Genomic DNA, 25734 nt, shown 5'->3' with positions numbered 1-25734 from the left:
TATCTAGCCTGTCCGTCTCACTGACCTTGAATGTGGTGACAGTAAAGCCCTGGGAACCTCATTAGCAGAACACTGCTGGAAATGGGACCAGAAAAGGTTCCCACTGGGCTTGGGAGGAGTGATGGGTGAGGCTGGTCCTGGTGAATCCTGCTCCCTCTCCTGCCAGGGTGACCTGCGTGGGACGTGCCAGCGCATTGCTGAAGCAGTGCTTGGGAAGGACGATGACTGGCAGATTGGCAAGACAAAGATATTCCTGAAGGTAGGCGGCTCTCTGTGTCCCCCCTGCCATCTGGGACCCTTGCCTGTGACGGGATCTCCTACCATCCCCTTTTCATCTCCAGATATGACCCTTTCCCATGGTCTCTGGGCTGGCGTGGCAGTGGGTAGAACCTGGGCCAAGGCAGGATATTTGGGGCCGGTTTAGGAAGCAGCAGACAGGAAGAAGTCCTGACGCTCTGCCAGCACTGATGCATGCACGTACCCAATACGGACGCAGAAATATTCACATACAGCACACGGCTTTTTCCCTCTGGGGCTGAGCCGCTCAACCTCATCTCCTGCCTTCACCCAAAAGGCACAGCACCTGGAGGGATGTCCACACAGAGACCTGCAGAGAGAGGGACCAAGAGCACAGCGGGCTCGCTTTACTTTCAGCACATCCTTACATCACCCAAAATGTGCCTCCAGCCTCCCTCTCTGCATTGATATGGAGCAGCCCGACGTTGCAGGCTGCCTCCAGCCCCATTTGCACGCATCTCACCTTACAAACCCATTCCTGGGTTGCTCTGGGAAGATGAGGCTGAGCTGGCCAGGAACCAGGCTGGTAGCAAAGACTTCTCTCAAGCAAAAATCTCGGTAGTAAACCCTGACTGCATACCCACCCCCAACCCCATCGCCAGCACGAGCACCCCCATCTCTTCTCTAGAAGCTATTCCCACTAGTTGCTCTTTCCAGAGCCTGTTATCAAGATCTTGCAGCTGTCAGGGCAGGAAATGGAGAAATCGGGAGGCCCCGAGGGGCTGCGTGAGGTCGAGCAGAGCAGGAAGCGTGTGGAGCTGCCTCCACGGCACCCAGCACGGCAGGGCTCGGCGTGCCACCGCCGGGAAAGCACGGCGAGTTACGAACGGCGTGGGAGGAATCAATGGGAAACTTAGACTGATACGTCTGAAAGCCTCAGGGCGAGGAAATCCAGTGTTTTGGGGAGCTGTTTTGTCCTTAGAGTGTCGAGGCATCGCAGCCTTGGCTGGAGGGAGCGATGGGACCCAGGCAGCCCGGGATGTGTTCCCAAACCTCTCCAGTGCTCCCAGAAACTGCTCCCATGGCTGATGGCACTAGCAGAGAGCTTTGTGTGGAAGGAAAACGTAATGTGTTTGTTTTCAGACTATGAAGTACTGCATGTGCAGCTTCTGGATGCTCTGGTTTGTTTGGGAATGAAGGCAGTAGATCACTAGGGTTTATGTTAGGATTTCCCCAGTGAGTAGGTGGGGTGGTACTTGGGATGTAAAATGTCCCAGGAGTTTATTTTGGACAGCTCCTCTGGGGAAGGGCCTTGTACCACCCCTCCTGCCACATGTCAGGCATATGGAGAGCTTCAGACATGGGCGCTGTGTCGTTTCCTCCCACAGGACCACCACGACATGCTGCTGGAGATTGAGAGAGACAAGGCCATCACGGACAAAGTCATCCTCATCCAGAAGGTGGTCCGTGGGTTTAAAGACAGGTAGGTATGAGCCTCACTGCCAAATGGGAGGTGGGCTAATGGGATGCTTCACCTAGCAAGCAGCTCCTGGAAGATGTATCACCTAGTGTTTATATGACCTGTCCTGCCTGCATCTGGGGAGAGGGGAGCCCTGATGTGTTGGCACTCGGGTGCAGCAAGTATCGGAGGAAAACAGTAGAGGAAACAAGAGGAAAACTGTGTTATCTGCCTCAAACACGGACAGAATAGGAGCTTCCATCCCTGTTCAGTGCTGTCTTCAGAGGAGCTGATGTTTGTTATGGCAATGCAGCAGTAGGACTCTGAGCCTGCTGAAGGCAACACTAAACCTCCAGCCTATGAGGAACCCCACAAGACTGCAATAGGACCATTGGGGTGTCTACTCAAAGTTACTGTCCTCAAAATCAAACTCAGGTTCAGGACTCCCTCCTTTGCAACCCAGTTACCAGACTCAGGAGGAGGGTAGGTAGTCCATAGGGAGATTATGGCATAGTTGTGGAAGAAGAGGGGGAGCCACAGGTAAGGACGAGCTTCACCAATGGAGGACAGACAGTTCTTGGGGCTCAGTGCTCTTCAACTGTCCGAGCCATGGCTGTGACTCAGGTTGTGCCTTGGGTTTCGCAGGAAGGGCACTCAGTAACCCTTCCCACAGTAATTCTCGTGAGTCCCTGAAGTCCTTCCAACACAATAGTCCCCAAGGTGTCTACAGGTAGGATCAGGCCAGGCTGAGAGGGATGGGAGGAGCAGTTTGGGGTAACAGGGTGATGTTGCTGAAGTTTCCTCTTGATCATTTGAGTGAGATTGAATCTGTTCTCAGGTGCTGGGATTGAAGCAGGGGGAGCTGGATGGGAAGAGATTTCAGATGAGAGAGAAGGGTGCAGTGGTGGGGAGGAGGGGACTATTCTCAGCATCTCCTGCTCTGCCCGTTCCTATAATCCGGCAGAATCTGCCTGCAGAGATCTATCAGAGAGAAACCCTACAGATCTTTTCATGAAAGCAAGGACAGCTGCGGGGAGATGTTTTCAGGCCAAAAATGCAGTGTGTACTCCACCTGGCTGCTCAGCTTCGAATCTCCAAAGAATGAGGACCAGGACATGATAACTTGTAGCCAAACTGCAGAGGCAAGTGACTGAAATGCCTTTGCAGGTCCAATTTCCTGAAAGTGAGAAATTCAGTCCTGATGATTCAGAGATACTGGCGTGGACATAACTGCAGGAAGAACTACGGTGCTGTAAGTATGAGGGTGCTTCCTCACACCTCTGCCTTCCTACCTCTTTCAGCTGGGACCTATGTAAGAATTTCCTGGCTCAAAATGCCCTTCCTGAGTGTAGGAGGGGTTGGGGTTGACTTTTACCAGCTGGAGTGATAAATGAAGGTTTGCTTTTGTGGCTTTGACTTCTCATTGAGGAGAGCACCTGACCACCTTTTAGCTGTCCTTTTCCCCACCATGAGTTAGATGTCCATTGCATCAACTGGTCACTTGGGGTTTTAAAAGTCTTCCCCTAATTTCCCCATGACTGAAGACTCAAGAGCAGCTTCTTCTGAAAAACAGACTCCATCTCTAGATGGGACCATATCTGAGTTTCTCCTTAACATGGCCCTCTTCTCTACCTGTCCCAGCTGGCTCTGACCTAACAGTGGGTCATCTGGGAAGTGTGCTGAGGTCTAAAGCGTCTTAGTATCATCCTCCTAGACTGCAACTTGATAGAAATAGCCACTTCCAGGCTGGTCAGGATGCCGCCTCCTGCTGCAAAACAGCCACTTGGCTGCCAGGCAGGAGGTGGGAAGGTACTGGAGCTCCATGGGAGCAACCCTCATGACTTGTGGCTACCTTGAGGTGACCAACTGGACTTTCTGAGGCCTCTCAAGGGCAACAACTCTGTAGGACTCAGTGAGGGAAAAACTGCCATTATCCTTCCCGGACTTTGAATCAGTGCAGCAGCCGGAGGGCTACATTTCTCCACCTTCTTGGATAACCTCCCTCCTGAAGGCTTGTTCTGGTGGGGACTGATTTTGGTAGCTCTTAGTTACAGCCGTTCAAGGAGGAGATTAGCGATGGAAAATCTGCTTAGGCTGGGCAAGTCCCTGGGCAGCGAGGTGGTTTCATCCTGCTCCCTCTTGCAGATGCGGATCGGCTTCCTGAGACTGCAGGCCCTCTACCGATCCCGCAAACTCCACAAGCAGTACCACATGGCTCGCCGGCGGATCATCGAGTTTCAGGCACGATGCCGGGGCTACCTGGTCCGTAGGGCTTTCCGCCACCGCCTCTGGGCTGTCCTCACCGTCCAGGCATACGCCCGGGGCATGATCGCCCGAAGGCTGTATAAGCGTCTCCGGGGGGAAGTAAGTACCATGGAGGAGAGGTTGGTCGTGGGAAACAGAGGTGGGAAGAGGGGAAATAAACATGCATCTGCATCATGGGATCGGTTTTTAAAGAGGAAAAGAGTAGATTAAAAAAAAAAGTATTCAAAAATAAGTAGAAGCCTGTTCAAAAGGGCTCTTGTGTTTATTCCACCAGTATCATCGACGCCTGGAAGCAGAGAAACTTCGGCTGGCGGAGGAGGAACGACTCCGAAAGGAGATGAGTGCCAAGAAAGCCAAAGAGGAAGCAGAAAAGAAGCACCAAGTACGCAGGGACTGATCTCTTTCTGGGATTCTGTCTCTGTTTTCCGAGGACTGGTTTGGCTCCTTTGAGGGGGAATGCCAAAAATATCTGAGGGATTTCTGCCTTGCTGGAGCGGTTTGTGTTTGATTCACTAAAGTAGTCTGTGCTCTAACTAGTTTGAAGCTGCTCCAGAATTTCTGATCTGCTGCACAGGAATGCCAGAGATTACGGTTGTTTTTCACTTGCTTTTGCTATTGTATAAAGGCTGGAGAGGAACTGGGACACTCTGTGTGTGTGTGTGCACATACGTGGTTGTTGTACAAAAGAAAAAAATACGGTCTGTGAGAGTCTCTGTGCATGGACCAGACTCCCTAAACAGGCACTAAGGAAGGAGAAAACGCTACTGCTTTGACCTTCTGCAGCTATAGGAAACTGAGGCATGGACAGGTTATTGATGTGCTCCAAGTCACGTTCCTGGGATAGTGCTCCAAGTATGGAGCAGTCTGCCTTTCTAAAGCCAGACCCTGCAGAATTTAGTGCCAGCTCCTTGGAGGGAGGAGTTCAATCATTGTACTTGTCCTCTTCAGGTACGTCTGGCCCAGCTGGCGCGGGAAGACGCAGAGAGAGAAGTAAAGGAGAAGGAAGAAGCACGTCGGAAGAAAGAGCTCTTAGAAAAAATGGAGAAAGCTCGCAACGAGCCAGTGAACGACTCGGAAATGGTGGACAAAATGTTTGGATTCCTGGGGACGACCTCCTCCCTGCCTGGCCAGGAAGGACAGGCACCCAATGGCTTTGAGGTACTGGAGACATAACATAAGCCTGGCTGTCACATGAAAGGCTTGAGTGACATATTAATGAATCAGGGCAGAGTGGGACAATCCAAAAAGGGGTGTCTGAAGGCTTCCTTCAAGACGAGGCTCTTTTGCATGGCCCCAAAGGGTTTCCATGCTGTGGCTGGGGACAGTCAGGCAGTCTTCAGGCTTTGTCTGGGGCTACCACATGGAGGGGAGCAGTGTCACTATAACATCATCGAGGATTTGTGACCTTTGAGATCCTCTCCTTTGTGGTTCAAGGAGAAAGAGGAGTTCAGTATCAAGGCCTTACTGAATGCCTGACGTGTCCTTCTCCACCAGGATCTTGAGCGAGCTCAGAAGGAGCTGGAGGAAGAGGACCTTGATGCAGCATTACCTCTCCCTGAGGAAGAGGAGGAAGACCTGTCAGAGTACAAATTTGCCAAGTTCGCCGCCACGTATTTCCAGGGCACAACAACACACACCTACATTCGCCGGCCTCTCAAGCAGCCTCTCTTGTACCATGAAGACGAAGGAGACCAGTTGGTGAGGCAGGGGATGAAAACCCTCGAGCAGGGCAGGGTGGGTTGGAGCAACCTGGGGGAACCATTCGCCCGAAGGGCACCAGTAGTTTCCCTTTGGGATACACTGATGTGGACGTGCTCGTGGTTCAGTGGAGAGCACAGCCCTCAACTGCTGGATGTGTGTCAGCAGACACTGTCCCATCAGCACTCTTTGAGCACCGGCAAGACAACAAGCATTAGAGGAATGTAGTGGTGAGTCCATCTCTGTACCCTGATATTTGTGTTAAGACAATTAATTAATTAACTAATTGCTTGTCCTACAGCCAGCAGTACAAGAGCGGACTCATACTTAGGCTGCCCAGGGAGGTGGTTGAGTCCCCATCCCTGGATGTGTTTAAGAATAGGGTGGATGATCTACTTAGTGATATCGTTTAATGGGGATTAGGGATGGTTGGACTCTGTGATCTCTAAGGTCTTTTCCAACCTAGAAATCTATGAATCTATGAATCTATGAATCATACTGAACCTGTATGGCTGTGATGAACGTTACATTGGCCATGCACTTGCCTTCACTGTGAATCTCCTTCCCCTCTGCAGTGGGTTAGGAGCTGCCAGTCACTGCCTCTCCATAAGGATGGCATCTCCTAGGCAAGAAACAAACCCCTCGTAGGGTGCGCAGATACGTTCATGATGAAATGAACACAGAGCCTGAGTTTGTGGTCCCAGCCACCAGCCTGCCGGGCTTGCTCAGATGGGATGTACGTTGCAAGCAAAACTGTTATGTGTGACACAGGGAAGTGTTTTATCTCCTGCAGATGCAGAGAAAGACCACAGTGGTGATCCTGATGGATGCAGCATGGCTTGACCACCCCCTCCATTGCCCTGGAGCGAGCTAATGGAGTTTAACTTTCCTTTCAAATAGGCAGCACTTGCTGTATGGATCACTATCCTCCGTTTCATGGGAGACCTCCCTGAGCCGAAATATCACACAGCCATGAGTGATGGCGGCGAGAAGATACCAGTGATGACGAAAATCTATGAAACTCTTGGGAAGAAGACCTATAAGAAAGAACTGCAGGCTCTGCAGGGAGAAGGAGAGGTAACTGCTGCGGCTGTAAAATAGATGCTATTATTAGCATTGGATATTGAAATGTGTTGGAAAGAAACGACTTGTGGGATTTGCTGCAGGCAATCAGTTTGTTAATTTTATTTGCAATTATGCTACCGAGGGAGAATTGCCTGTGTGCCAGGTGTTGATCCTGTCCCTTCTTCTTCACAGGGATAACTGAATGTCCCCCAGCAATACAGTAAGGAAAATGCCCTGATATCTCTCATGGGGCTTTGATCTCTCTCTTCCTTGTAGGGCAGAAATACATGGGGAGAATGCAGTGTCCTGTGTCATCAGTCTCTCATTTGGAGATTTCTTTTTGATCTGCCCTGGGTCAGAAGAGACTAAATTAAAAATGTGCCCTTAATCTTGGAGCAGGAAGTAAAGAGTTACCAGGAGATTAAGCTGTGGAAATCCAAAAAAAAAATCCCTATTGCATCCTCAGTGCATTCTGGGATGTCACTGGAGGACTTGGTCTTAGGATCCTTCCCAGACAAGACATTGCTCTAGATAAATCACTGTCCATAGCACTGATATGGTTTCGTCTTTGGCAACTGCTTTATTCAATAGGACAAGCTATTACCTGGTAGTGATGTTTTCTAATGGCAATGTTGCATTTTCAAGAAGTTTTTTTGTAGTATCATCTGGACAAGCCCCTCCAGAATTTTCAAATGTAAAGTAATAAACCTCTTAGTTTTTAGAGACAGTGATATCGTACAGCACTTTCACGATTACCCAAGAAGGAGAGTAGCCTCATCTGCATTGTAATTCTGTAAAAATATACACCAAAAATCAACTTTCGTTCCTTCTACCCATCATTTCTTGCTTATTATAGAAAGGCATATTTTGGCCATTGAGACACCAGGTAGTACAGAAGAGAAGGAAAATTTAAGCTGTCATTTTTCTCTACAGCTATATCTGCTCTGCAGAGTGCACAACAGGGCAGAGAGATGTCTGAGCTGACCCTGGGCACGATGATAGGAAAATTCAGGTTTACAGTACCAACTTGGCTTTATAATGGATATAAACCATCACAGCTGCAGGATCCAAAGTGTTGAGATGGTGTAAAATCACAGTATTTTCAAAGCTGTTTAAATGGGGAGAGTTTAACTGGGTCAAAAAGTGATTATCCATGCCATTTTAATCTCACAGCTGGCAAAATTTGGTATAAAAGTAGAATGCAAACAGTAACTTGATGATATGTAGTCTATCCTACATCAAATTTATTCTTCTGGGAAACCTGATAGAGCACAGAGCAGGTTCACAGTGATGAAACCACAACAGGTAACCACCTGTCCGTGAATCCCTGGCTAGATGACTTCCAGGTCACAAACCTGCTGTGCAAATGGCTCATCTCAGAGATTGGTCTTGCTCATCTCGTTTGCAATGTAGAAACAAACCTGAATGGCATACAGCAGAACCTGGCAGACCTAGGTTGACTAGGAGTCATCCATGCGTTCAACATAACTTGTATCAGATGTCTCCAATATGTAATTTTGATCTGGGGAGGCTCATTTGTTAGAGAGCATCTGCAAAATTCAGAGCCAGACGTGGGTTATTGAGGTGCCCAGGAATATGAAACCACACTTCTGGTTCCCACCAGCCTCTGAAATATCTCACTCTCTGCCCAGGATTAATGGCCTTTTGCAGAAGCCCGGGGGAGGCAGGGCGAGCACGTACTCGGCAGGGCTCTGCATCTCACTGCGTTGCATCCACGCCTCTTGCTTTGCAGAGTACTCACATTGATGGGCACAAGAAGAACAGTGTGCGGCACAAACTGGTCTCCTTAACGCTCAAGAAGAAATCCAAACTGACGGAGGAGGTGAGAGGAGACGCTTGGCCGCCTGGCAGCACAAGTGCCGTTGGATTGTCTGCAGCCCTCTCTGACTCTCTTCTGCTTTTCCCTAGACAACATAGAACCAGCCCTCCTCTGGGTTTGGCGCTACCTGTCTCTCTGCCTGAAAGATTTAAGGAGTGTTTAAGGGGAAAGGTTGGCTTCCCGTGTCTCCTTGAGTCATTCTGCACCTCGCGCCGGCCTCCCCTCGGCTCCCGATCTCCATCCATCCAGCATCTTCCCTCCCCTCTTTCACAGCCCTCCATCCAGCTGCTGATATCTCCCACCACTCTGTGATGGTCTGAATGTTGTCCCTGCTTTTAGCTTCCTGCCCTCCACCGTGGTGTAGGCAGCAGAGGTGGAGTCCCCAAATGCACACACCCATCCTCTGCTCCTCTCCGGTGCCAGGGCCAAAACTCCCCACCAGAGCAGTTAGCCAAGCTAAGAGCTTTCGAAAATCCCATCTCAAAAGAGTGAGGAGCAATAAATTTTTTGGGTGGGGGGGATAGAAGCAATGCAAAGACATGGATTCAGTCTTATTTTACACTTTGCCATGTCCACTTCCAGAGCAAGCACCATCCCACCTGGCTGTAGCTGCTTGAGAGCATGAAGATTGCTCTCTGAGATGATTACCCTCCTTGCCCTTAGGGTCAGTGGGGAGAAATAGGGCTCAATCCAGCTTACCCTATTGTGGCTCTGAACGCACTCTAGAAATGTCCATCCCTCTCCAGTGGCTCTAAATGGAGACTGGGTTGACCAGTTGAGACAGGGAGGTGGTAGGTAGATGAGTGGCATCCCTGTTTTCACAAACAGCACCATGCTTGTGCATGTTTGGCTGCATCATTAGCATGGGGAGCAGGTCCGTTCTGTCAGTGTTGGAACAATTTGGTTAATATAACTAAGTTAAAGAGACAGGCCTTCCTTGACAATAAGCTGGGATTATTCCAAAAATCCTTGGTGGCCCTTTCCCAGTTGCAGGATTGGCTCAGAGCTGGGATGCAAGGATGACACTGTAGAAACCCTGGGCAAAGACCAAGCAGGTGTGAGTGTGGACAGGACCATTTTCAGCTTCACCCATCTGTGATTCAGGCCAACAAAGTCACACCTTCCCATTGCTGATAAAGTGCTAGACTGAAGAACTTCTGAGACCCCTCCTGGCTGGTGGAGGAGTCCTCCTGGGGGAGCACCACACATTTGGGATGGGGGTGGGGGGTGACATAGTAACTGGCTGTACTGAAAGAGAGCAATGTGTCTGGTTGGCAGGTGACAAAGAGACTTCACGATGGTGAGTCCACACTCCAGGGTAATAGCATGCTTGAAGACCGACCCACCTCCAACCTGGAGAAGCTCCATTTCATTATTGGTAATGGCATCCTCAGGCCAGCCTTAAGGTTAGAAACCAAGACAAAGACATAAACATGCCATTCTTTTCATTCCTTTTTCCTTGTTCAAAATTCCTTCTTCCTGTTCAAATTATTTCACTATTGTGTGCAGCTTTACAAAACTCTCATTACATCATTTTTCTGGTTGTGTTGTATAATATGGGCTGGATCTTATTCCTTACTGTCCATATCAGGCCTGGAGGAAAGACCACGCAGAGGGACTCGAACATTTCTAAATGTTCTTCTAAAAGTGCTAGTGGCTACTGGGTTGTTTTTTGAACACTCTCTCTTGCCCTTTGTTTTCTACTTGACCATTTAGATCTCTTTTGTTTGTGTGAACATTTTTAATGATATTCTAATGAAAAACTCAAACTCATTTCAGCTGCTAAATTAAGCATTCAAAAGTGAGAAAGTGCCAAATTAAGGCAAACTGTACATCTTTGGTTTAGCCCATTTATGTGTGCGTGTGTTATAATAGAGTCCTCGTTTATGTAGTCTCACCGTTTTCACTCACACCTATCTGCTTACTCCAGGAACAAAGTGGGCATCCTCACCTGATGACCAACTTCTCCAATTTCTATTTTATCCTCCCAGCTCACCATGAAGCCCTTAGCCTTATTTTTCTGCACAAAGTCTGCTCTGAAGGCAGACCTGGTAGCATCCCGTGGGCTTTCCCATGGGGATTGTCAGTGTAACAGGTTGACTATTGAGTTTTTCTGCCTCCCACGTAGATAAGGAAGTGCTGTTATCCCTCATTTTGCATGTGAAGAACTAAGGTTAAAGTAGAAGTGGACATTAATTCCCAAATTGAGATACCTGTTAAAGTACATGCCTGTTTGTGTGTAAAAGCTGGACAAACCTTGACCTCTGCTGGAGCTGATAGTTCCCAACACTTCCAGAAAGCAAGTTCAGGTGTCCCAAGAGGAACAGCCAGGAAATGATGTTCCTCCATGAGAATTAGTTTAGGAGATTAGATTCTCTTGGTATTGCTGAGAAATCTTTGTGATAAACCAGGGTAGACTCCATCATCTATGGAGATCTATACATCTCCCATGTATCCTGGGCTGTATCAAAAGGAGCGTGGGCAGCAGGTCGAGGGAAGTGATTCTGCCCCTCTACTCAACTCTTGTGAGACCCCACCTGGAATACTGTGTTCAGCTCTGGGGTCCCCAACACAAGAAGGACATAGAGCTACTGGAAGGAGTCCAGAGGAGGGCCACAAAGATGGTCAGAGGGCTGGAGCACCTCTGCTATGAAGACAGGCTGAGAGAGTTGGGGCTGTTCAGCCTGGAGAAGGCTCCGGGGTGATCTTATAGCAGCCTTCCAGTACCTAAAGGGGGCCTACAGGAAAGCTGGAGAGGGACTTTTTACAAGGGTATGTAGTGACAGGACAAGGGGCAATGGATTTAAACTGAAAGAGGGCAGATTTAGGTTAGATCTAAGGAAGAAATTCTTTACATTGAGGGTGGTGAGGCACTGGAACAGGTTGCCCAGGGAAGTTGTGGCTGCCCCATCCCTGGAAGTGTTCAAGGCCAGGTTGGATGAGGCTTTGGGCAACCTGATATAGTGGAGGGTGTCCCTGCCCATGGCAGGGGGGTTGGAACTAGATGATCTTTGAGGTCCCTTCCAACCCAAACCATTCTATGATTCTATGATTCTATCTAGAGGTGACATTCAGCTGCCTGAACCGTGGGACTCCCTTTTATTTCCCTCTTTCTCTAAGCGGTGTCAGTCAGCTGAGGGAAATCTCAGCTGAAGCATAGGGAAGACTCAGCAGACGTTACAGGGGTGGTGATGGATGGCATTTTAGAGACAGTGCAACCATCAGGGTGACCATCATTAGGGCAGTTAAATTAATACCCTTGCAATTCTAAAATGAACTTTTAACTATCAATCACATCCGGACGCAGTCTGGCTCTATCTCTGTTCATGTTGAAAAACACCACCTCGTTAACTCTTATGGGTTTTTTTTAATCCCCGTTGCAGGGATGAAATCTATTGTCAAATCTGCAAGCAGCTGACTCAGAACCCATCCAAAAGCAGCCACGCCAGGGGCTGGATCCTGATGTCCCTCTGCGTGGGATGTTTTGCTCCTTCTGAGAAGTTTGTGAAGGTAAATTGTAGATGATGTTTGTGTCATGAATTATCTGCCAATACATTTTCTTTCCGTCTATGAGACCAGCTTTTCTCTTGGGTTTTGCAGCAGAGGGAATCCTGGTCTTTATGTTTGCCAGGAATGACAATGATATAAATTCATAATCAGAAAGAAAAGCGTGTGTGATCCCAAGCTCAGTGTCTAAAGTACATCAGATGAGTCTCTCCTAGGAAACATCTCTCTTTCCTGTGACTCTAAAGGGAGTCTAGACAATTAAGTCATATGATGCCTCCTGCACTGTAGACGTGTGAAGAAGTAATTAAGTGATTTCTGGCAGGAAACTTGATTGTGGGGGGCTGGAAGTGGAATTTAGACACCTGGAATGTCCCACATTTCTCCCCTATTTCCCACATGCAAAGGTCTAAGCATTCATTCAAGCACCTCTTGGCTTTGTCAGTATGACCTCATGCATGTACTCTAACAATTTTGGCAAGGAATAGTACTACATAGCTATATAAGTTCATACAAAAAATTGCACATAGAAAGGGAGAGGTTTAGTTTACCTGGAAGTATGTTTGCATAGTTCTCTGCATGCTACAACTTGCTCTACCACGTGTCATACTGAAGACGTCCAACTCTAAATAGCCACACGAGAGATGATATGTAATGTATGTTCAGAAACACTGTGGATCAGTAGGACAGAAGTCAGTGGGAGATGCTAAGTGGCTGACACTCTTGAAAATGAGGTTGCTCTTAAGAGTTTTCTTTTTTTCCTGGGTCAAGTCTACATTTTGTTGTCTAGATTTGAACAGCCTGCTTTCTGAACGAGTTACATACCTGAAGTCTGACTAACAACACTGGGCTTCTCATGTTAATCCCACACCTAAGAGTTTGGCTGGCACAGGGCAGAAGGCTCAGCACTGTGTCTTTGCTTTGCTGCAACACAACAAGATCTCCTTTGTCCCTCTCAGATCTTTGAATGTTGGAGGCTGGACCTGCTCCCAAGCCTGCTGGAGATAAAGATATTCCATTAATTTCCACAGATATCAGATCAAGTACTTGTTCCTCAGCAATGAAGGAGCTTAAGCCAAGAATAGAAATCACTCCTTCATCCCCAGGCCTTGCCAGTATGAAATCTAATAAAGCAGATAGATCACTGGCAAAGTGGCAGAAAATTAAATTATGTCTGGAAATGAGATCTGAGAAGTTATGCCATGGGAGGTTGTGTGGGTTTAAACCTTTAATAGCGGAAGATTATTTTACGTGAGTGAAGCACTTCTCAGAAAAAAATGTGTGAGTCACTCTGGAGACTCAAACATAGAATCATAGAATTGTAGAATAGTTTGGGTTGGAAGGGAGCTTTAAAGGCCATCTAATCCAACCTCCCTGCCATGGGCAGGGACATCTTTAACTACAGCTCAGAGCACCGTCCAACATAACCTTGAATGTTTCCAGCGATGGGGCAGCCACCACTTCTGTGGGCAACCTGTTCTGGTGTTTCACATGTACCTCTGCTCAAAGTTATGGTCCACGCTGAAACAGCGGCGATATTCCCAACAGCTTCAGAGAGAGTTTATACTAATTCTGCCTTTATTCATCACCCTTCTGCACCTTGGGCTGTTAGGGATGATAGGCAGCCTGTGGTGAATGAAGTTGCTTGAGTGCAAGTGCAAACAACACTTGCAGCAGCCCACACTGTGGTTGCCTTTCAAGGCCCCAGTCATGCAAACAGCAAAACACAGGCAGCCACTTGGGATGTCTTGGAGCTCCTCTGAAGCCACTGTAGTTATCCATGGGGACATCACTGACACCTTCCAGCTTAAAATGTTATAGAATCATAGAATCATAGAATGGTTTGGGTTGGAAGGAACCTCAAAGATCATCTAATTCCAACCCCCCTGCCATGGGCAGGGACACCTTCTACTACACCAGGTTGCCCAAAGCCTCTTCCAACCTGGCCTGGAACACTTCCAGGGATGGAGCATCCACAACTTTTCTGGGCAACCTGTTCCAGTGCCTCACCACCCTCAGAGTGAAGAATTTCTTCCTTAGATCTAATCTAAATCTCCCCTCTTTCAGTTTAAATCCATTGCCCCTTGTCCTATCACTACATGCCCTTGTCAAAAGTCCCTCTCCAATGTTTTGAGATACGTTTTGAGATAAAGGATTCTCATAACAAAATGTTAACTCTGCCCTCAAAACACATATGTTCCCATCCAGACTCACTCTCTTGTTTTGTGAAAAGCAGAGGAATAGTCAAAGTTTTTTGGAGTTCAGTGAACGCTTCTGTTTTGAAGTTACATTAAGCCAGACCACCTAGTCCAGTCTGTTTTGGGTTGGGAGACAAACTCGAAGTCGATGCCAGACCTCACTCTCAGACTCTTAATCTGTCAGTACCATGTTTTCAGGAGTTAGTAGTCAGCCAAAATTTGATTTACCACACGTTCACTGACTGCTGCTTTAACCATGCAGCAGCTACCATTGAATGTACGACAGCCACGCGTTGGCTATCAGCCAGTTAGCTAGATGACTAATTTTTAACCTCATGTCTTTTTGAATTGGTGCCCTAGCTCCTCATTTAGCAGTAATTGTCCACCATCTTAACAGAAGGAAAAGCATATAAGGGTAAATATCTCTTAGCATTGATTTCCTATACTCTTCCATGCAGTGAATGTTCTATCAGTCTCCCGGTTATTTTTCTCCTGAAACCTCTAGGCTCTAATTTCAATAGCAGCAATATTATGGAAAAAAAAAAAAAAAAAAAAAAGACAAATTTCAGGAAACTGTTGTGCCTGGAAGTTGTTCCACAACCTTAAAAACTGTCCATTAGGTCTGAACATTTTGGGAAGGATTTAGCTGATAATGAGGCAGTCTTTCATTTGTTTTCCGGCTCCCAAATATGAAGGTCACGCTTTGGATCCCATTAGACACCTTTATGACATCATATGCTAAGCACGGGCCAAGACGCAGTAGTGCCTCTGTTCTTTGTACCTTTCTTTCAACTAATAACGGACTTCAGTGGGAAGGTTAATTAAACTTATTAAACAGCATCATTAAACCTACACTTTTACATGGCATTAACTGCTTGCAATCATGTGCAACATCTCCCATCCATATAACCCAGCTGTATTCCAGAGTATTTCTGTAAGTTACAGTTGACAGAGATGTCTGTCTCTACCCATGTTATTTATGGACTGAAAAATATGATTTATAAAACTGTTAGCCTTAGCTACCTTTTTGACCAAGATATTTATGTAGTATTTTTAAGCGTATTACCTTTCATACTGTGGAAGTCACTGGATTTAATTTTCTCTACAATAATGTGTTGTATTTTTAACACACGGCGAAGTCCTTCAAATTCTGGTTTAGGATCCTCTAAAATGCAATTTAAAATCTGACTAAGGAAACATCTGTTTAATGTAACTGTGAAAGATCTTTTGTACTGGCAGCTAAGTATTCTGAGTGACATTTGCCTACAGTTCCCCTGGATCATTGCTTATAGATCTTTTTCATTCACTCCCATCTTTCTGGCCTGTGCTCAATAACATTTTATAAAATATCTTTAAAATACAGAGATAGAAAACAGTGGCAGCAATAGCAGGAACAGAGAAGCTGCCACACTGACTTTGATGTCTGGGCCCTCAACACAAGAAGGACATGGAGGTGTTGGAGCAAATCCAGAGGAGGGCCACGAAGGTGATCTGAGGGCTGGAGCACCTCTGCTATGGAGATAGGCTGAGAGAGTTGGGGCTGTTCAGCCTGGAGAAGAGAAGGTTCCAGGAAGACCTTCTTACAGCCTTCTGACACTTAAAAGGATCCTACAGGAAAGCTGGAGAGGGACTTTTTACAAGGGCATGTAGTGACAGAACAAGGGGAAATGGCTTTAAACTGAAAGAGGGGAGATTCAGATTAGATCTAAGAAAGAAATTCTTTACGTTGGAGGTGGTGAGGCACTGGCACAGGTTGCCCAGAGAAGCTGTGGCTGCCTCGTCCCTGGAAGTGTTCAAGGCCAGGTTGGATGAGGCTTTGGGCAACCTGGTGTAGTGGAGGGTGTCCCTGCCCATGGCAGGGGGGTTGGAACTGGATGATCTTTGAGGTCCCTTCCAAGCCAAACCATTCTATGATTCTATGATCAAAAGTCTTGTCTAGGTTGTTGTCTTATCTTCACTGAGACCAGAAATGCACAGTGTAAGAATAAGACAGGGGTGCAGACTGTCCTACTCTCTCTCAGCTTCCAGAAATGTGGTGTAGAAACATCCAGAACCTGAGCAGTATCACTGCCACTGACTGTCTCAGAGGGCTTTTCTCTAATAAATCATCTCTTTGTAACCTTTGGAAATACCTGATCTCTAGAGCCAATGGTCTAACCAATGTGTTCCCTGCTGCCAACAGTATTTAAGGAACTTTATCAACGGAGGTCCCCCAGGTTATGCTCCCTATTGTGAAGAGAGGCTGAGGAGGACGTTTGCCAATGGGACAAGGACGCAGCCACCCAGCTGGCTAGAGCTGCAGGTACGAGCCCCTCCATCCCCTCCCCAGGCAGCTGCGGCTCAGCATTTGAGCCTTTCACTATCAGGGGAACCACATCTCTGGCAAGGCAGAAAGCAGCATGACAAAAACGCCTAACCCTCTCAAGAATTTTCAGGTATTTCCAAGATATTGCATTCCTCATGCACCTTGGCTTTGCTCCAGAGTATGTTGAAGAGCAATCCCTTTGGCTGCATCAGTACTTGTAAATTAAATAAGTTCGAGAGTGCTCTCTGGCATTGCAGCCAGCTGGCACAGAGCAAGCCCCCATGTATGCTAGGAAACTGTGTTCCAGATGAAGGTGGCTGCAGGCAAATTGCCTCCTGAGAATGGTCTCTGGGACTTCTTCAGGGATAGAAGAAGGAACAGGACATAGCTGGAACAGGCACAGTTTGTGCAATGGTTGCTCATTTTCTATGCCAGTTTGCTAGCATAGACAGCTGTGCTCCCATCCCCAAGAGCATTTCTGGGCATGCCTGGATATGACTGAATGTATTAAATAAAAAACGTGGGACTTCCAAGTGCTTCCAGTGACTGACCATCCGTTATGCTGTTGAGAAGTATGTTAGGGTGGTATTGAAAATCAGCTGGTCAGGGTGGAAGACTATGTAGGTAAATAGTCTCGATGGGGATGAAATACACACACCTCTATAAAGTTTGACTTTAATCCATTAGGCAACCAAATCCAAGAAACCGATCATGCTGCCTGTCACGTTTATGGATGGAACAACAAAAACCCTATTGACTGACTCCGCAACAACCGCCAAAGAGCTCTGCAATTCTTTGGCCGACAAAATCAGCCTGAAGGACCGATTTGGCTTTTCACTTTACATCGCGCTTTTCGACAAGGTATGTCTGACATGGTGTTCCTGACTAGCCCTGAAAAAGAAGAGGGAGGTTCTCCTTGCTGTCATGTATCTTCCAGAGGGCAGAATGACCCTGTGCTCTCAGCAAACAACCAAAGTCAGGAAGCAACATCTCTACAGTGCAGATGCCAACATGGTTTTCACAGTAAGAGTAGTCAAACATTGGAGTAGGGCTGCAGAGACACTACGAAATCTCTCCCCTTGGAGATATTCAGAATTTAACAGCAGAAGGCACAGGGCAACTTGATCAAAGATGGACCTTCTCTGAGCAGTGGGCTGGACCAGATACCTCCAGAAGTGCCTTTCCACTTACATTATTCTGTGATGCTATGCTCTTACTCTCAGTCAAGCTACTTTGAGTTGAATTCCTAGTAAACAAACAAAAAACAGCCTGGATTTTTAAGCAAGGGAGAAAGTACATTTAATTGGAAAGCTGATAGTTGAAATTAAGTTTCCAAAATAAGCTAAAATCAGAACTGCCATACCTACATTGGCATTTGACCAGATTTATTTAACCTAAAAAACTAGCTTTTTTCAGCAATACCATAAAAATAAAGGTAAGCATAAATAAGAAGGGAAAACAGGCTTAGAGTAAAACTTCACCAGGTGAGACAACAGCTGCAAGCCAATAAAACAATTACTCTCACAGCTGCTGGGTAAGGGGATGAAGTATATCCTCACCTCCACATGTGGCCACCTCCATCTTTGGCTGGAGGAGAAGAAAATGGTTTATGCTCTGTGTTGGTCTGTTTTGAGGAGATGTTCGTTCAGGGATGTTCACTCTGAGGAGATGGAGTGCTTTAGGGCCTTGTGCCAGACCACAGTGAGAAGACAGAAGTGCTACATCTTGTGCTACAGGACAGGTTGTTTATTCTGGGTTTGTCTGTGGTTTAGCACGATTGGATCCAAGTCCATGATGTTTCAAAGTACAGTATGAATAAACAATACTTTATAATGGGACCGTTGGCTTTGCTTCTTGACTTTAACACTCTCTTTCCATTCTGGATGGGGAACTGGGGCTCAAAACAAAACAGCTCACCCAGCTAGACTGTAGACCTATTCACTCTTGGCTGGCTAGTAGAGAGAGATACTTTGATTTATTTTGATTAGAAAGGAAGCCTGGATGAGCGACTCATAGGTAGATGAGGTGATGAGAGACCTAGAGAGGTCACCATTTGCCTCTGCCCTGACTAGGTCTCCTCGCTGGGGAGCGGCAATGACCATGTGATGGACGCTGTGTCCCAGTGCGAGCAGTACGCCAAAGAGCAGGGAGCGCAGGAGCGCAACGCGCCGTGGCGGCTCTTCTTCAGGAAGGAAATCTTCACTCCTTGGCACAACCCGAATGAGGACAATGTGGCCACCAATCTCATTTACCAACAGATCGTGCGAGGGGTGAAGTTTGGCGAGTACCGGTGTGACAAGGTAAGTGTCCTCAGCAACTCTTGGTCTCTCCACGTTTCCTCAAAGGGGATGAGAAATCTTCCTCCCTAAACACCTGCTAGTTTGAGGATTATGGTATTCACCTGGGAAACAGGAGCTACAGGAATCAGATCCTCTTGGCTAGGGAGAGACCGGACACTGTCACATGCTGCATGACCATGCTGTCCTGGTGAACTTTGGATGTGAGAGTAAACAGCCATTTCATCCATCAGGCTCCGTTTGGAGGGCCACAAGCACACTGTAACTACATCACCAGGAGTACACAGCAGGATCCTGTTTGGTGAATCCTGCCATGCCTTAGACATGAGAGATGCTTTTCAAAATACCTCGACCTCTGCCATGCAATACAAACCCAATAATGCTGCCGTATGCTGAGGGGACATTGGCAGCAGAAGTCTATGCCTCTAGAGTCTCTGGGAGCTTACAGGATTATTCCAGTGTCACTGAAATGAGCATCTCAAGAGACATCAAAATCTCTGACAATGTCCATCATGTTTTGTTTTGCTTGTGTTTAAAATCATTCAGGTGTCAAATTGAAGACAACTCTTCTCCAACACCTAACCATTCTCCTGTGGTCCAGTAGAGTCTAGTCACTTCGGGATCTAAATCATCTTTTCCCATCTATATTGCATTCACTGCAGCTCTTTTATCCAGAAGTCCTGCCCTTTCTTCCTCCTTTTCTCTTGCTCTTTTTCTCCTTCTGCTATTATCATCTCAGTAGGTCTGTTATTTCTCCCTAAAGTGCTTGGAATGTAGCTGCACCAAAGGACATTTTACAGTTCTGCATTATGCACAGGTGCTTCAGTTGCTCAGCTTCTAAAATATGAAAAATGATGGATACATGGAGATTTCAACCATTAAACTCTGTCTACCGTAGCAAAACCACCCACTGCTGACTGCCAGCATCAGAAGCAGACGGAACTGCAAGGAGAGACTGCAGTTCACACGCAATACAGGGTTGCATGGTGCTGGTCACTGAACACGTTAAGAGTTAATCATAGATTTTAGTGGTCAACCTCCCAAACTTTGGGTGTGCAAAAAGCACTGGTGAGGTTCTGCTGAAAGGAACTTCAAGGCCAGGTTGGATGAGGCTTTGGGCAACCTGGTGTAGTGGACGGTTTCCCTGCCCATGGCAGGGGGGTTGGAACTAGATGATCTTTGAGGTCCCTTCCAACCCAAACCATTCTCTGATTCTATGATTCTATGATCCCCACATCATTCTGAAGTAGCAGTACATTAAGCCTCCACAAAGAGCTCCTTGAGTGATGGAGGATGGATGTTGAGGTGACAGCCTGGTAGCAGCATTAACTTGACTTATTTGGCTCCCACAGGAAGAAGATCTGGCAGAACTGGCTTCCCAGCAGTACTATGTGGACTACGGGTCAGAGATGGTACTGGAAAGGCTGCTAAATCTAATTCCATCCTACATCCCGGACAGAGAGATCACAGCTTCGAAAACTGTGGAAAAATGGGCTCAGCTCATTATAGCCGCTCATAAAAAGGTGGGGACAACAGAAGACCTGGCAAGGACCAAGGCATGCTTTGGTAGCTTCGTGTGCCTTTTAAACATGTCAGACATCATAGCTCAGCTCTTAGCCCAGCCTGAAGCTAAATCAAAGAGAAAGGTCAGATTTTGTACTAGCCATATTCGCCTTTCCCACTGGTTTTGAGGCAAGATCTGATAGAAGGAGATAACCTGCAAAGATTCACTATGAGAAGCAAAATGCCATCTCTGGGGTTTCATTCCTGGTACTCAGGACTGTGATATTATTGTTTGCATTACAATGGTGATTCATGTCTCCAGGAAATATCAGGACCTTATCATGCCAGGCATTGTATAAAACCTTTCTGACTTCCATCCAAGCATGAGAACTGGCATCCATTTAACAGCAAGACCCAGCTCTAGATTAAGACCCCTAAAATGTAAGCATCTCCATGTGTGTTAGGAGTGTCACCTCCCACTACTGTCAGTGGAAACCCAAAGATGCAGTTCAGTTGTATCTTGTAGGTCCTCCATCAGCCTGTCAGCTACCTACAGAAGTCTCAGGTATCTGAGGATGTCTTAAATGAAGCTAAATGCCTGTAATTAAGGGCTATCGAGTGTCTGTTTCCAGCTAAAGAACCGTCAAGCTGAAAGGTAGACACCTACCTACCTTAGGGAAACTGCAAATTAGCTGAGATGAATCCTACCCAGACTGGTCACTCTAAACACTTGCCCAGCCTTCTCAGAGTCCAGTTATTCCCTGAATTGGGAACCAAAATTTTGCCAGGACTTTGTCCAACCTCTCCCATGTTCCTGTAAGACTTTGGCCCTTAGCCTCATTAAGACCTACATTAATATTATTTCCAGGAGCTTCAGGTAACATTATTTGGTTTTGTTTCCTCTCTTCCTGGCTATGTCTGGGTTTGTGCTTCATGTTGGTTGCAATTTGCTTTGTCTGTAGGGAATTTATACTCAGAAGAGGACAGACCCCAAGAAAGTCAAGGAAGAGGTAGTGGATTTTGCACGTTTCAAGTGGCCTTTGCTGTTTTCTCGGTTTTATGAAGCCTTCAAATTCTCAGGTGAGTCAGCAGAGCACATCCCTGGAGCACAAGATGCTCCAAAGCAAAAAGAAGGAGAGATAGAGGCTCCACAGACAAGACTTAATGAACCGTCTAGGTGGTCTTTATTAGATACATTATTTTGGGTGCATCCTGATTAACTCAAGCTATGAGACAGCCACTGTTTCTCTTACTAAAACTAACACTGAGTTTTTGGATCATCGCATCCTTTTTTGAAATGCACACATTTTCTACAGCCTAATTCCCTTCATGAACTGATTGTATGTCTTGTCTTCAACCCAGGGCCAAGCCTGCCTAAAAACGATGTGATCGTAGCCGTCAACTGGACAGGGGTGTACTTTGTAGATGAGCAGGAGCAGGTTCTCTTAGAGCTCTCTTTCCCAGAGATCACGGCTGTGTCAAGTAGTAGGTAAGGAGGAACAGACTTAGCTAGTGATCTTACCCTAAACCAGTCTTTTTCCAGGCTTTGCCTTTTGATGCCATTATCTTTCCTGTTTATGTCTCCTATGAAAATATATCCCAGAGGGGGAAAGCTGCAAGGGCAGAGTTTCACCTTGGCCACCATTAAAGGCGATGAATACACTTTCACCTCCAACAATGCAGAGGATATCCGGGACCTGGTGGTGACTTTCCTTGAAGGACTAAGGAAAAGATCCAAGTATGTGGTCACTCTCCAAGATAACCCAAACCCTGGTAAGTAAATGCCCTAGCTCGATGGTAAACATATAGATAGATTAATTACTCCCATGGGATTTGGAAAAAAAAAAAATAATCAATCTAATGGTTGTTTTTCTTGCAGTGGGAGAAGAATCTGGGTTTCTCAGCTTCCTCAAAGGAGACCTCATAGTTCTGGACCAGGACACGGGAGAAAATGTGATGAACTCGGGGTGGGCTAACGGGTTCAATGAACGAACCAAGCAGAGAGGAGATTTCCCAACGGATTCTGTCTATGTCTTGCCTACAGTCACCATGCCTCCACTGGAGATCGTGGTAAGCTTCTTACAGAATAGCACAACTTGATACACAGCCCAAGGAGATCAAGGCCTTTCTGAAGATCTGGCCAGAACCTCCTTGACAATAAGGTGGATACCAGAGTGGCTGAAAGAAGTGACAAATTGCCTGAGGCAGAAGTGATCTCAGCATTTTCTCTGGTCTTTGAATACCCCAAGCTCAGGACATGGAATTTCCATGAATCCTGCTACCTCTCTCCAACTGGCCTGATTACTTGCAGGTGTATTTGGGGTTGATAGGTACATTCACATATGGAGTTGTAGGACCAAAAGCCCATTCTCTTCATTAGGAAATGATTCTCATTATGGAAACATTTGTTATTCCTCTCATTAGTGACTGAGAATGGCACAGAGAAACAACAATTGCACGGTTCATACTGACTGTTAACTGGAACAAATGGATTATTCTTACTCACTGTTCGTCTTTTCATTTTGTATCTGCTTCATCTTTCTGAATACATCAAATATATGTTATATCAAATATACCAGGTGACAGAGAATTTTCATCCCACAGGCACTGGTCACGATGACCCCAGATCAACGACAAGATGTTATCAGAACCTCTCAGCTGGCAATCTCTGACAGTGAAGAGAGGGTGAAGCCATACACCTTGGAGGAATTCTCCTATGATTATTTTAGGTGATTTTTAAAAGCATCTTCAAAAGTTATAGAAGTAGGAATCAATCTCCAGGTAGCTTGGGAATCAGGGATTTTTTTGCTACTGGAAAAGACTCTGAATATCTCCTTGTGTCACTTTGTACAACTGCAACCTCCACTTTAAGTCATGGCATTTGAGCTGTAGATCTTCTACAAAGTTTTACGAAGGATTTCTTCAGATTGACTTAGCACAGGTGTTATAGTGAGAAATTTAGTATTATGTGGGAGGCCGTGCTTAGTGATCTGATATTCCTTCATTATGATCCCATACATAGTCTCAGACTGTAGAGGCAGCAGCTGAATTAGGTGTGGGCATTTTCATCTCAGCTCCAAAGATTTAAATATGCATCACTGATGAATGCAGCTGACCAGACTGACCCTAAAATTCCCACTCTTGTTCAGATGGACTGGCAACCCAAACAGGCAGACCAGATCCTCTGGGATGTCTTCACCCTGGTAGGCTTGTTCTGCTAGGCAATATGCTTTCAGTGTTGCAGCCCTGATCATCCATTGCCGACATCCTTCCTCTTGTGGTTAGAAGCTCTTTGGGGTAGGGAAGGTTGTTTTGGTGTCAGTACTTGGGTAGGGTCCTTAAGGGACTTTTCTGAGCCCTAAGAAAGTACAAATAGTTATCTCGGGGCAGAACTGGAGCTGAATATTTGCTAAACAGTGAAGCCCATTTTGGTGTAAGAGTTCACTAGCCAGGTGCTGTTAACAAACTTCTGAGGTGAAGCATTGGCCACAAGCTGCTCCTTTTATCCCTGTAACCTCTCCACCATTCCTCTTGCTTTGCCTTTGCCACCAGGCCACCTCCCAAGCACACCCTCAGCCGAGTCATGATCACTAAGAGCCGTGGGAAGGACAAACTGTGGTGTTACACCCGTGAGCCCATCAAACAGCCATTGCTGAAGAAGATCCTTGGCAGCGAGGAGCTCTCCCAAGAAGCCTGCATGGCCTTCATTGATATCCTTCCACTGCCTGGGGGAGCCCTTGGGCAACAGGTCTGACACGCAAAGGGCTGAGCAGGCTCTTTAGGCACCAGATAAAGCCCGTGGAAAGGTTTGTGGGCACTCTTAAGGGCTTTGGGACCATGTCAAAGGCTTGGAGATGGGTCTGATCCTGAAATCTGTACTCAAGCATCCTTGAGATCTAAGGGCTGTCTAGTTCTTAATAAATGAGGGCCGGGGAACAAGTTATTGAGTCCTGCTGGTCTGCACTGCTTGGTGGTTAACTCACCGGTGCTGTTCTGGCTTGCTTCAGCTGCGTCTCTCCAAAATGGATCTGCTGTGGGAGGCTGTAGCCCTAATCAGTGTGGACGCAAACCAGTCCACATGGCCCTGCGGACAGGGTTTGATGCCTGAATATCCCTTACTGGGCAGAATGTACACAGCATGGGAGAGATGAGCTGAGTGCAGACACAGGTCCAATCTGATGAAGCAGCCTTTATTTTATGGTGAGGCTTTGCTCTAGGATCCAAACTTCATGGTTTGAACAGTTCTGTTGGTATAAGCCTGTTACTGATTAATATTACACTGTTGCTGCTACTACTGGATTCCTCTTACTGGCAAATAATAACAGGAGGAGGAATTAAAAGAACTGGAAAAAAAATACAAGGAGGACATTCGCAATTGTATCTTCGTCCTTTTGCTGTGTCATACGTGTTAATTCAGAAAACAGGCCTGTTCTCACGCAGAATAGTTGCAATATAGCATGATGGTGAAGGTCGTCATTGGGTTTATGTTACTGCAGCTCCACTGGTGTCTGACACCAGGTGAAACTCTGGTCTTTTATGGTGGTAACACATGATTGCGCTCAGCTTTCTTAGGTCTACATATCCTGATCCCAGAGCAATTCTTTCAACCTGAGATAGAATCATAGAATCATAGAATCATAGAATGGTTTGGGTTGGAAGGGACCTCAAAGATCATCTAGTTCAACCCCACTGCCATGGGCAGGGACACCCTCCATTGCACCAGGTTGCTCAAAGCAATGATGCATAGTAAAGGAAGAGAGCTTGCTGGACATCTCCTAAAGCAATTTAAAGCCTTTACCGTATACTATGCCTCCTCCACCAAGCTGAAGCCACTTCTGTAGTCATGTGTAGGTTGTCTTTAATCACATCGTCAACAGAAGGACTTCCCAAACATCCAGTTTAGCTGATCCTTGACTCCTGCCTCCCACCAGTGCTGAAGTATATGGGTGACTACCCATCCAAAAGGACTCGCTCAGTCAATGAGCTGACGGACCAAATATTTGAAGGTGCCTTGAAAGCCGAACCCCTGAAGGATGAAATCTACTGCCAGACCCTCAAGCAGCTCACGGACAACCACATCAAGTAAGAGTCGTTCATTCTCCTTGGCCCAAATGTACTAGCCTGTGTTGGGCAAAGCAGATCTGGAGTGTCCATGCCATGAGTGATTTTTTTTCCTCCTGGGTCTTTCCTCTTGTAGGTACAGTGAAGAGAAAGGCTGGGAGCTGTTGTGGTTGTGTACAGGCCTTTTCCCTCCTAGTAACATCCTCCTGCCCCATGTCCAGAGGTTCCTGCAGTCCCGGAAACATCACCCCTTGGCGACAGACTGCATCCAGAGACTCCAGAAAGCCCTGAGGTATGGCACC

At 46.7% G+C, this 25734-nt stretch overlaps 1 protein-coding gene across 3 annotated transcripts in view; it reads left to right on the top strand.

Moving 5' to 3' along the window:
* The window catches only part of MYO7A (myosin VIIA), a 67155-nt gene that overhangs the window by 33041 nt on the left and 8380 nt on the right, over positions 1-25734 (top strand). For all 3 annotated transcript variants that reach the window (XM_086614971.1, XM_086614986.1, XM_086614979.1), the window contains 23 exons: positions 167-259; positions 1626-1720; positions 2864-2948; positions 3842-4060; positions 4236-4343; positions 4910-5119; positions 5456-5659; positions 6560-6736; positions 8478-8567; positions 9843-9970; positions 11948-12074; positions 16449-16568; positions 17259-17432; positions 18644-18871; positions 20221-20391; positions 21334-21451; positions 21734-21860; positions 21975-22144; positions 22251-22441; positions 22976-23100; positions 23924-24081; positions 25300-25453; positions 25569-25724. In XM_086614971.1, the coding sequence (XP_086471097.1) occupies positions 167-259; positions 1626-1720; positions 2864-2948; positions 3842-4060; positions 4236-4343; positions 4910-5119; positions 5456-5659; positions 6560-6736; positions 8478-8567; positions 9843-9970; positions 11948-12074; positions 16449-16568; positions 17259-17432; positions 18644-18871; positions 20221-20391; positions 21334-21451; positions 21734-21860; positions 21975-22144; positions 22251-22441; positions 22976-23100; positions 23924-24081; positions 25300-25453; positions 25569-25724 (3428 nt within the window). The remainder of the gene's footprint in view (positions 1-166; positions 260-1625; positions 1721-2863; positions 2949-3841; positions 4061-4235; positions 4344-4909; positions 5120-5455; positions 5660-6559; positions 6737-8477; positions 8568-9842; positions 9971-11947; positions 12075-16448; positions 16569-17258; positions 17433-18643; positions 18872-20220; positions 20392-21333; positions 21452-21733; positions 21861-21974; positions 22145-22250; positions 22442-22975; positions 23101-23923; positions 24082-25299; positions 25454-25568; positions 25725-25734) is intronic.

This window comes from Tauraco erythrolophus, chromosome 1 (assembly GCF_009769465.1).
Source record: "Tauraco erythrolophus isolate bTauEry1 chromosome 1, bTauEry1.pri, whole genome shotgun sequence".
Classification (NCBI taxonomy): Eukaryota; Metazoa; Chordata; class Aves; order Musophagiformes; family Musophagidae; genus Tauraco; species Tauraco erythrolophus.
This window is presented reverse-complemented; position numbering and strand designations above follow the sequence as displayed.